Source organism: Anarrhichthys ocellatus, unplaced genomic scaffold (assembly GCF_004355925.1).
Source record: "Anarrhichthys ocellatus isolate YVR2014 unplaced genomic scaffold, GSC_Weel_1.0 scaffold12, whole genome shotgun sequence".
Taxonomy (NCBI): domain Eukaryota; kingdom Metazoa; phylum Chordata; class Actinopteri; order Perciformes; family Anarhichadidae; genus Anarrhichthys; species Anarrhichthys ocellatus.
In genome coordinates, this window is record NW_022280042.1 from 10,120,179 (window position 1) to 10,132,166 (window position 11,988).

At 47.1% G+C, this 11,988-nt stretch overlaps 3 protein-coding genes across 14 annotated transcripts in view; all 3 read right to left on the minus strand.

Moving 5' to 3' along the window:
* The window catches only part of bin1b (bridging integrator 1b), a 16,705-nt gene extending 15,306 nt beyond the window's left edge, over positions 1–1,399 (minus strand). For 11 of the 12 annotated variants that reach the window (XM_031852334.1, XM_031852329.1, XM_031852324.1 and 8 more), the window contains exon 1: positions 882–993. In XM_031852334.1, the coding sequence (XP_031708194.1) occupies positions 882–962 (81 nt within the window). In that variant the 5' untranslated portion in view covers positions 963–993. Of the gene's footprint in view, positions 1–881; positions 994–1,238 lie in introns of those variants that run through there. The other variant, XM_031852327.1, reaches the window with a different exon arrangement.
* Positions 1,400–1,535: 136 nt separating this feature from the next.
* LOC116386106 (indian hedgehog B protein-like) lies at positions 1,536–10,518 on the minus strand. Its single transcript, XM_031852101.1, has 3 exons — positions 8,592–10,518; positions 5,364–5,625; positions 1,536–3,404 (listed from the first exon to the last, which is right to left on the minus strand). Exons 1-3 carry the CDS (start codon positions 8,889–8,891, stop codon positions 2,719–2,721), a joined length of 1,248 nt encoding a protein of 415 aa, XP_031707961.1. The 5' UTR covers positions 8,892–10,518; the 3' UTR covers positions 1,536–2,718.
* Positions 10,519–10,607: 89 nt separating this feature from the next.
* The window catches only part of nhej1 (nonhomologous end-joining factor 1), a 9,186-nt gene continuing 7,805 nt past the window's right edge, over positions 10,608–11,988 (minus strand). The window contains exons 7-9 of the mRNA XM_031852102.1: positions 11,342–11,486; positions 11,086–11,171; positions 10,608–10,909 (exon numbers count right to left, since the gene is read on the minus strand). Coding sequence (XP_031707962.1) covers positions 10,829–10,909; positions 11,086–11,171; positions 11,342–11,486 — 312 coding nt within the window. The 3' untranslated portion in view covers positions 10,608–10,828. The remainder of the gene's footprint in view (positions 10,910–11,085; positions 11,172–11,341; positions 11,487–11,988) is intronic.

Sequence of the window (11,988 nt, forward strand, 5' to 3'; positions counted from 1 at the left end):
GGGGGGGGGGGGGGGGGGGGGGGGGGGGGGGGGGGGGGGGGGTACAGCTACAAGCATCCAGCAGCATGAGTCCTTTATGGAACCACAGCAGAGAGAGCGATGTGGAAGCGTATCAGACGAAGTGAGACAATCAGAGGCCTGAGTCTGTGTGACTGACTGACAGCGCTCCTGTTAGCCACTGAGGTGATTAGAGGGTAAAAGCTCGGCAGGCTTAAGCAACAGGAGTGATTAGGACAGACCATAATAACTCACACTGCTCATTCTGTCACTCCCTTTAAACGTGACAGATCCTGAGCTTCATCATCATTTAAATGAATCAAATCTCCAAAAACAACAAGCAGCCTTCTGCTTTACATACCATCAATACTTTATACTACGAGTACTTTTCTGGAACTATGAATGAAAGTTTTCCTGAAACTATTCTGATGAATATTTGTTTCTCCAACTGAATCTGCTGACTTTTACTTTGAAAAGCTAATTATACTTGAGTGTTCACTGTTTGACCGCAGTTTAATGTATTAATACTAATTAAGACATCTTATTATGATACAATCTGTGATTATGACATATTGATCTTTTAAGGTTGAAGTTGAAGGATGGCTCTATGCTGTTGAGATGTTACCCCTCAAACTGTATATTGTATATTGTATATACTGTATACAAGTATGTTAATATAAACGCTGAATGCCTCTGGTTGACCCCCACATGTAAGTCTCATGTAGCTCATTAAAAACCAACTCACTCAGACTTATAACAAACAATCCACAAACTACCCCCCCTCATCACTACCGAGTAGACTCCATGAGTGTTGGTTGGTAAAAGTTTGGGTTTAGGTTTCACAGTGAAGGAGGACATGGAGTCCTGCAGACAGACTAGTGTACCTTCTCCTGCGCTCTGGTGAGCCGCTTCTGGACGCTGATGGCCAGCTTCCCGGCGGTGACCCCTTTCCCGATCTCGGCCATGTCGCACGGCGTGGAGGGCTCCCCGGCGGTGGAGAAGAAGAGAGACGGAGGGGGGGGGGGGGGGGGGGTGTCGTTGAAGGAGACCCTACTCTGGAAACCGACGGTGCGTAAAACCCTTCCGGAGGGCGACCTGGCTCACTGCGCGTAACTCTAATCCGGCGACAGCGTCTTAAAGGTGCAATGCGTAATTTAATCCGCTTTATGCCACAAAACAAAAAGCAACAAGAGAAAAAGCAGGTGGAGTTTGGGACAGATTGAGAGATCGGCTGCTCTCACCGTTCAATGATGGAGACTCGATATGGAGAGATATTAAGTTTCCTCCTCAGTCTTCCTCTTAAAGGCGCAGCAGGTTGGTATTATTAGCCGACATCTGCTGCATACATGCAACCGGTGTGTCCGTCTTTACGCACGGCCTTATTTATGCACACAGTCAGACGTGAGGGCTAAATCAGTCCTGACGCAGACACAGGACACTCCTGCAGCCGGTAGGTGTCACTGATGGTGCGTTCAGGTGTCAGCGGGTCATCCGCACCTTTCATCAGGTGTCCACGGATTCAAGAAAAACAACACTCATCTCATTTACATATAATTTAATTTAAAAAATAAATCTTTTCATATCGCTTTACCCAAAATAACTTCTTAAACATTATTAGATTTCTGTAAACAAATAACACTTAAATACACTATGATTTATTCTAATAATGTTCCATAGAATATGACACAGTGGACTTCACTAAGAAACCTTAAAACACCACCAATCACCCCGGTGTTATTCAGAGTGTGACGGGCTTTGATGGGAGTGAATATGATATTTATACCTGATTATCTGCATGTGTTGAGTGCTAACTTTCCCCTTAAATTACTCATGACCTCTGACATATTTGACAAATCAAGTCATGATACATTTAAGATATTCAGGTTGGTTCATGTTAATGTGATATTTAAAATGCAAATCATTGTACATATGAATGGATTATATCATATGAATGATTCTTTATGGGTTTCTTCACAGATTAAAGGTCGTTTGAGGGGCAAGAACCCCTTAAACATGAAGACCATCCCATAATATACAGCGTACCTAAACGTGCGTTCATTCTTACTTAAGATGCTTTCATACCATAACAGTGAAGCAGTTTGTAATATGATTTTATGGCGGTTATTCATTGTATATAATGTGGTGTTTGTCATGAGTATCTGAATTATTTAAGAGGTAAAATAACCCACAAAAAATCCCTTAAATTATACCTGAAGAGTTCCTTTATTTCTCATTTAAGGTGAAATGTCAGGAATGGTTTTTCTGTCATGTGTAAGTTTTTTTAACCATTTAAAAACACTAAATATATTTTTAAAATCCTTTAATTTAAAACATTTATACCTCAAAATACGCTATTGAACACCTGAATGCTGAATGAGAAACCCTTAAAACATCCGTACTTTGCACCTGAACACGTTCCAGACCTTAATAACACCTTAAGGTGATAACTCATGTGTAAGTGAGGTGTTGTTAAGAGTAGATTAAGGGATTATTAAGGGATTATTGTTCCACACAGTCACTTGAAGTCTTTGAGTGTTTCTTGTAGTTCATCTGTGTCAGTTCACAGCTCCTCCCTCCTTGTTAAAAAACTCCCATCATGCCTCAGCAGGAACCCAAACGTCTCCCGTCTCGTCAGGCGGTCCATCATGGTCCGGTACAGGCTGGTACCCGGGTCATCCCAGTTAAAAGAAAGTCTCCACCCATGTGGCCTTTGTTCCGTCCTCACCCGTCGTCCTGAGCGGCCCCCAGCAGGTGGAGGCGTCCCGAGTCCAGCAGCATCCTCCCCAGCCAGTGTAAAAGCCGGGAGTACCAGTGGATCCCGTCCCGGTGGCTCCCAGTGGTACCGGTCCAGCTGTGGATCAGCCGGAGCGGCGAGAAGGCCCAGTGAGCCAGGGAGTGCTGGTCCACCACCGCGTAGCAGGACGCCACCACCCCGTCCACCACCAGCGTCCCCTGCTGGGTCAGTGGTGCAAACGCCCCCCTGCTCTCGCTCATGCTGACCCGGGTGATCCGGGACAGACGCCCCCGACCCGCCTCCCCCTGCGACACCAGCACGCACTGTCCCGGCTGGGCGTCACTGGCATACGCGGTCCTGAGGGCGCCGCGGGCCGGCAGCGCCCCCTCTGAGCAGTTCCCCTCGGACACGAATATCAGGTGGGCGGCGGTGAGCGAGAGGCGGGCTCCGGCCTCCGTATGCAGCGTGTAGAAGAGCTTCCAGGTGACGGGGTCTCGGTCCAGGAACACCAGCACTTCGCTGTAGACCAGCTCGCCGCTGCCGTCGCTGCCCGCCGACGCCAGGACTTGCTCGCCAGGTCGCAGGTCGCCAATGGACTTCTGACCGCCGCTCGCCAACGTCACCGAGGCCTCGCCGGGGAAACAACCTCCAGATTTAGCCGCCATGGAGTGATCTGACATACGGAGACGAGGACGTCAGACAGCATGTCGACATTCAGTATGGAAGCTCAAAAGAGACTTTTTATGTTTTAATGTTGAGAGAAATTAATAGATCGTATCTCATCATGTTAATTATCCATCCTGATCCTTTTTACTTGAAATGTCCTCATTTTAAATATTTACAATTTCATAATTGGATTTAAAAAGTCAAACTTTGACTGATATTATATTTACATTTTAAATTGTTGCATTTCTATTTTTCCGGTGTTATTATCTTGGCAGGAATCAGCTTCCATACAAAGCACACAATAAAACCTTCTGGCTGAATATTGACTTCTTCCTCTGGACACAAAGGAACAATAAGCACGTGTGTGTGCGTGTGTGTGCGTGTGTGTGCGTGTGTGTGCGCGTGTGTGTGTGTGTGTGTGACACTGGAGGACTGTCTCAAGTCTATCTGGGGAGAGGAGGAAAGCCAGGGCCAGGTGATCAGATAGGTCACCTGGAGGAGGAAGGAGCAGAGCAGGAGGAGCAGGCAGCAGGTGACCACGTTTAAAACCTGCAGCGTCAGCTCTTTTCTAACGCTACAAACATTTATGGGAATCTGTAATATTTATACAGCTTATATATATATAATAAATATTATTTAACAAAGAATTAATTTGTTGAATGAAGTACGAGATGCAGCTTCCTCGTGAGGAATGCAATGAAATGTAATCCTGAAGCTTCATCGTACAGACGCGGTTCTTCATCACAGTAGTTTGATCTTCTTGTTGAAGTCTGAGGTGACTGTGAGCTCCAGCGCTCTGGTGCGTTGCTGCCCCCTAGTGGCCGTTTCCTTTAGCTGCCCCCTTTAAGGGTCTGTACGGAGGATTTGGGGGGATTTGCTGACTTCTCTCTTTTGAGGAATTTTGAGCAAAAAAGGGAGATTATTGTTTAAATAAAAAGGAGAAATCAAAAACATGAGAAAAATACCAACTTGATTGGTTGCCCTTCTGATCAAGTCAAGGACTGGGCCCTCGCAACCCGATCTGGGAGGGGAGGAGAGAAGAAGGAAAGGAAAGGAGAGATAAAGTAGGAAACAAGGAGAAAGAAAGAGGAAAATCTCAGTTACCACAAACGTGTGAAGGAGGCGTTTGAATTGTGAAGACCGTGTGACTTTCAGCACTTTGTGAACAGACGGAGTGGAATATGTGGAGCCTGAATGTGAACGTGTCTGCAGACCTCAGCAGCTCATCTACTTTATTAACATGCAATCTATGCATGCTTATCTCTGGATGAGAAAGAAACAAAGTGTTCAAATCCTCCCACATGATTAATAGACACTACACGGTTACACGGTTGAGTTATTTAAACTTTCTGTTGGTTAAAGTCTTCATCGTCCTCTTTTAAACACGTTCCTCCTCCGTAATCACCTCAATCTTTGTTCTATAAAGTGCAGATCAGCAAAATGTGAGTGGCAGATGGAGATGGAGGAAAAAAAGAGTAAATATAAAAGCTGAAGACAGTTGAGATGCAAGCGAGAGGAAGGTTAGTGATCAGAAGAGAAGGAAGAGCCTGAAGAGTAAACGAAGCTAAATGTACAAGTTACTCAGTTTAAGCTTCAGGATTAGTCAAACTTTAAAGCTGAAGAAGGTTCAGGCCCAGTACTGAACTTCAGCTGCTGAAGAGATGCACACTGGGAGTTTGTGTCCTATGAGAGGTTCTCTTCAGCTACAGAAGATACGTTTTAAAGATGCTCTGAGGCATTAGCGTTAGCTTTAGCTTTAGATGTAAGAAAGCTGAGCAGACTGTACGAACACGTTGAAAGAGTTTATTCTTAATCAAAGATGTATTTGCTCTTTGGAATAAGTAGCACATAGATGTGATTATTAGTGTGAGATATATGAGAAGCAGCTTCTCTCCTGATGTAAGGAACTCTTCTGAGTAGACGTCCTGAGGCTTTTACTTTGAAAAACCAAACCTGGTCCTCTCACCTGACTTGACGCTGCAGTGGATGTGGGCCTTGGACTCGTAGTAGACCCAGTCGAACCCAGCCTCCACCGCCAGCCGCGCCAGCATGGCGTACTTGTTGCGGTCCCGGTCGGAGGTGGTGATGTCCACGGCCCGGCCCTCGTAGTGCAGCGACTCCTCCGAGTGGTGGCCGTCCTCGTCCCAGCCCTCGGTGACCCGCAGACGGACCCCGGGCCACAGGTTCATCACCGAGATGGCCAGAGAGTTCAGCTTGTCTTTGCAGCGCTGCAGGGAAACACACACACGGCTGTTCACATCTACATGTATTCAATGTTCCACTCCTTCTGGGGCTTCAGACTTCCCACAATGCACCCCTGCTGTTCCAGCTCTGATGTTTTCTCTGTGTGGTGAGAGAAGGGAGGCGATGCAGAGGATGGATGGAGGGGTGAGGGGGGGGGGGGGGCGTCTACATGAACAAGAGGTCCTCAGGGTCCCTCTAAACTGGAGTCTGGTCGGGGTGAGCAAACATAAGGTGAGAGGGCCGATTGAAGGACTCTGCTGTGCCCAATAAATCCTCCAGTCAGCTCCATTAATCTCACCCACTCATCCAGTGTGACGCCTCACACACACCTGAACGCCTCACACACACCTGAACACCTCACATTAAAGGGGAGGACTTGTTAAAAAGAAAAGGTCCGGTGGCCTGAAGTAATCTTTAAAGCTCAAACATGTCAAATAACCACGTTTGGATGAATTTAACAGGATAACATGTGGACTTTAAAACCAAATAAGAGCTTTGATCTCAGTTAGATCATGATAAAGAGGAAACAATAGGACTCTCACTTTATTCTACAATAGCACACCGCAGCCTGCTGAGGGCGCTGTTTCCCACTAACGTGATAATTCAACACACTGTTGGTCCAATTTAAGATATTGTACCAGGATGAGTCCAGATATTCAGGAACCAGCTGACCAAAGATGTGCTGCACGAGTTCTATCTAAACAATAAAGATCTTATTTCATTCACTTCAACATTTGACTTGTTTGATTTGATGAAACTTGGCTTTTTACTTTACTTGTATTTTGTAAAATGTTCCTTTTTAGAAGGTCAACTGAAGACGTGACGCTTTTAAAAGGTCGTATATGTTTAAATCCAGAGGAGCTTTTATTGCACGTGACTAACAGAAGAAGTGAATCTAAATGTAATCATGACTGGGACGGCTTGTGTTTCCCTACAGCGTCTCGTTTCATGACTCTCAGCCTATTTCTGAGTGAATGGGATTAAACCCGTAAATGTCTTTTTCCACGTCGCTGTGATAAGAATAGCTCGTGTCTCGGTGGCCACAGATGCCTTTTCACGGTGTTCGCTGTGGATTTTAACGGCGCGTGTTTTCACTGCGGTCGCAGCAACGAGCTGGACTTCATAAATCAGACGATACATTTTGTTGGTTTTCCTTTCAAGGTGTACAGATCGACGGGGGTTTCTGTCGGGGCGGTTGGAGCACTAAACCGCTGGCTGCACAAACATTGGACGCGCTTATGCACACCTTTAAACGTCCTGCAGGTCACTGCGTCTCACGAGGCGTCGAACAGTCTACTTTTCATCACACGAGGGGACAGAATGTGCACAAAACAAAGCGTCCTCTCTTTCTTCAAACGCAATGAGGCTGTGTAGAGGATGCTCCGGGGATCTGCCTTTACGCATCATGTCTGCATGAAGTCCCCGACATTAAGCGGCCACTGACTGCAGAGAAGTGAGATAAACGTGCACGTCTTGCATGTCTTTACTCGTGCACTGAAACGAGGATTAAGCTTTTTAAAAAGACAGAGGTGAATGTGAGGAATGGTATGTCATGGCAGTGTGGCTTCGCCGCTGAACAGTCGCGTCTGTATGCAGCGCGCAGCGCCCCGGAAAAAGCGAATAAAAATGTGTATAATTAAGGCTTCAACACAAGTGAAGTGGGCTATTTCTGCACATGTGTGCTGCGAAAACAAACACAAGAGTAACACGGAATAGTAAAAGACAAACAGGAGGCTGTCTCCTGCGGCTTGGAGCCCATAAATTGTGTGCAGGTCTGCGACGCTGACGCACAGCGGCTCGGGGTGCGCGCTGCAAAAAATGTCGTTTGGAGCCGTTTCACCTGAAAGAGTTGACTTTACTTTGTATTTCTTCAACACAGTTCATGTGATTTGATCTTTATTGCTCTTTGTGGATTCATTTTATAAGAAAAGTGGCAACATGTTGAGAAATGAAGCCTGAAGACAAACCGAATCAACTCATCTCTCAGTGCTGCTTTTGGCCTCTTGCATTTAAAAACTTGATCTCGTGCATTAAACTCAGCTGGAGTGACTCGCTCCGGAGGATATTTCTTGCAGTACACGCGGCGAGGTGACAGCTCCAGACGGGAGTGCGCGCTTTCATTCCCCACGTGGGTCTGTGGACATAAGCGCTGCCGCTCAGAGAGGAAGCCCGCGGTCACAAGAGCCAGATATAAATACGTTATTTCTGGGGAAATTGGGAGTCAAATAAATTCCACGCGGGGCCACATCAATGACGGTGTCGTAAAAAAATCTGACAGTCCAAAAGGCGACTGTTAACTCTGGCCAGTCGGGCTAAAAAAGAAAACGGTAAACATCAGGACCCGCTTGACCCGGGCTCTAACCAAATACGACTTTTGGCTGTTTTTCCACCAAAAAACATGATGTAAAACAGAGGACATAGTGTTTTAATTAAGAGCGACCGCGTTTCCATACAGTTTTAGACGGGGGTGCCCTCTTTTACGCACGAGCTGCCCACAGTGACCCTCTGAAAGTCCATGTGGAGCAGAAGAGGAGAGCTGTGATTCAAACTGCACTGAGTCAACAGCTGCAGGGGTTTGAAGAATTGACTGAACAAAGAGTTGAGCAAACACGCAGCTTTTCTAATCAGTTTCTCAACGAGCAGCAAGAAAAGTCCAGTTTAAAGAAAAAGTCAAATGTATTTCGCAGAAGTCTAAATGATCTTACAGAGTGCTGCGTCATCTCATTAGAATATCAATGGCTCTTATCCAGGTTCTGTAGAAAATATGCAGTTTGTTTGTTGAGACGGATTCTTTCTGCAGTGACGAGCCTTGAGTCAACAAGACATGCGGAAAAAGATAACGGTGTCCACGCGTTTAAAGACTGGGCAAAGTGCACTATAACGCACTGAAATGCCCCTTATTAAGCAGCCTTTAATGGCTCAAAGGCACTACGGTGTCCGGGAAGGTTACCTGTGTCATCATGCGGTCTGCACCTGTGTTCTCCTCATCCTTGAAGATGATGTCGGGGTTGTAGTTCGGGGTGAGCTCCTTGAAGCGCTCAGAGTTCCGGCTTATTTTCCCTTCGTATCTCCCGCTGGCCCCTAAAGTCTTCTCGGCCACGTTGGGGCTGAACTGCTTGTAGGCGAGTGGCGCGAGCTTCCGGGGTGACCGCCTCTTGCCGTAGCCTCTACCCGGCCCGCAACCCTCGCTGACCGGCGAGAGGAGAAAGGCGCACCCGGCGAGGCACGTCACCAGCGTCGGCAGCAGCATTCCGCCCCGGGCCGGTTTGAGACCCCCCGGCGGGTGGCTGTACTTCTCTTGATGCGTGGGTCCCCCTTTATGACTCTAGAGTGGAGGTAACGTAGCAGGACTCATTCCCGAGTCCCCAAAAGTGGTCATTCCCGGCGCGTAAAAGTGGCCAGTGCGCCGCTGGAGACGACTCGGAAAGACGTGAACCTGTCCTCTGAGCGGCTGACTCTCTCCTGTCCCGAGTGCACGCGGAGGCAGGGGCATAAATAGGCGAGGTGAGTTTATCTTGGCAGGCAGGTTCAAAGCTGCCTCTCTGTGTCGGAGCTGTGAGAAAAGCGCAGCAGACAGACGCGGAGGCGCGCGGTGCGCAGTCTGGCTGCGCCTGTTGGGCACGGCGGTCAAAGGGTGTCCCCGCAGCGGTTTTTCTGCCTCTCGGGTTGGTTCTCAATGCGTCCCTGTGGCGCAGGGCTGCTGGCAGGAATGGAAGAGATCCTACGACAGTACAGATGAGGTGCCGCGGGAGAAGAAGAAGACCGCGCCCTGCTGGACCTGCCCTCCGCTCCGTCCTCTCCTCCCACCGGGGTGGCACGGGCCCCGCGGCCGCCTTCATGTGTACACTGTCAGCCAAGAGGACAGACAAACACAGAGCCACGAGATCGTCCGGGCAGGCGCGCGCGCTCTCTGTCCTTTGGACCCTCGTCAAGTTAAGACGCAGGAGCAGGTGCGCGCGTTAAAACGTTCTCACCCTCTGTAATAAACAGATTCTCATAGCGACATTAAACTATCCATCAAGGGCCCCTCAAGGGTCTTGCTTTTCAATCGCATGATTCTGGAGATTTCCTACATTTCCCAGAACTCCCTTTGCCAACAAGCAGTTGTAGCATGAAGCAGCTTGATTCTGCGTCGTTTGAGTGTTGTAAGATTCACCTGCAATAAAGAACGGAACTATGCCCGGACATGAACGCAGCACCAGATGCTGAGTCGACTAAAAGTTAAAGGTTTCATCTCTCCGCCATCTTTATATTAATATCTTGATATAAAAACAGTCACAAGCTGCTTTCTTTGGTGTTCAAACTCTTTCAGATTAATAATTCCGTGTTCAGTCTGAGGATCTGAGGGTCTGAGGACCTCCAGGGGCCTTTAGTCTGGCACGCAGGGGCCCAAAGTGAAATAGGAGTACTTTATTTACGAGATTTGACAAAGTCAAAAGATAAGTCTTCTTTAAATCGGTCTCAAATGAGGAGGAATCATCTGCTGGATGTCTTGTGGAGACGTCCTCACATGTCTGATCAGGTTTAGCTCTGTTGTTGAGGATTGATTTTCATGTGACTGATAAATGGATTATTTCTTCACATGAATAAGAAGTCAGAGCTGCTCAGCCTGACTTAGATAAGGTTCAAACAGGACTGAAAGAGTAAAGATCATCTCCATGACTCTTCAGTTCCTCTCGTCACACAGAAACTCTGGAACTCCGTCAGGCAAACAGAGACTTTTCATCTTAAACTTCAATGGCATTCTCGAGATGCTGCAACACCTTGAGTCAACATCTCACTGAGCTCTGAAGAGCTCTATCGACCGCCGTCCTCCGTCTGTCAGAGCTTCACAGAGACGCTGCAGACACAAAGAGACGGTCCTGAGCTCCCGAAGCTAAAGACATGAATATAAAGCACGTTGTTCAGGACCACATGTGAATGAATGTTTGATTTCATTAATAACGGACAAATACAGCAATCAACACGATGTTTACATCTTTAATGAACAGTTCACTCCCACACTGTAAAATATTGAATAATATTAATCTAAAAGCCTCTTGTAAGAAAAAAAATCTTCACCGTAATTAAAAACAAGTGTTATAAAAACGTTTAAAAATAAGAATTGGCTTAAAAGCAGCAAAAGGATAAAAAGCAGTTTCTGCTGATGCGGCTCTGAACGGTGGTCTGTGTGCGTCCCTGCTACGCTCATCGGAACAGTCCCACCCCCTTCTTCTTCTTTGGTTTGGAGGACGCTCGCTCTGCAGGGTTGGACCGGACCGGCAGAGCCTGCAGAGGACAGGAAGTGACGGATATTTGTTATTAAGCAGCTTTTACACTTTTATCTGTATTTCTTTCATGGTTCATCTCTTTCCTTTCTTATAACTGTAAAAGTATTCGTAGTAAATCCTGTGTGTCCTTTCTTCTTCACGGCTTTCTCTGGTCAGTGAGTGATGTAACTGTACCTGTTGTTCTGCAGGTCTGTCGGCCATCTTGGCTCCAGCTGCGTCCTCCAGCGCGTCCTCCCCTACTTCACTGATGACGGATCCAGCTGGAGGACGAGGACACACAGGACTGTTTTAGTTAATGCTGCGCTGACATGAAGCAGCTCAATGTGAGGCTTTTATACATAAACTTTACTTTGAATATCTTAGATTTTTTGAATATAATAATCAGTAGTTGCAGCAGTGCATTCTGGATCTTGTGTTTGGTCAAACAGACCTCCAGACGAGGCGACGGCTGCTTGTTTCTCCTCAGACAGTTTGCGTTTCCGGGCGTTCTGGGCGACGACGGCTGCGTACAGACGCTGGAGGTCGGCGTCGAAGCCCAGAGCGTCCGTCCGCTCAGAACGCAGCAGAGGAAGAGCCTGGTGGGAAAAAGACTCGTTTATTCTCCTCCTAAACACAAGTATGGAGTTATACATACATACATACATACATACATACATACATACATACATACATACATACAGTTTAAGCCGTGACTGTCAGACTCCTTGTTGGTCATTTCTCGTGTTTTGTGTTTCTGCTTTGCTGATTCTTACACCGGGTAGATTCTTCACTTCTGAACTGCTTTTACGTTTAGTCGATCGGCTCGGTTGTGCAGCTTTAAAGGCAAAATAAAATATTAGAAAGAAATAATCAGCTGCACGAACTTAAAGCATGAAAGTGTGCTTGTGACGCAGATCGGTGCTCCGGGTGTGTTTGTTTTACGGCCCTGTCGGGGAGTCACATGGCCGAGGTGTGACGGAGCTGCGATAAGCCTCTAATCAAAGCTGCATTATTGGCACAGCTGAGCACAGGTAGAGCAGGAACAACTGAAACACACACACACACACACACACACACACACACACACACACACACACA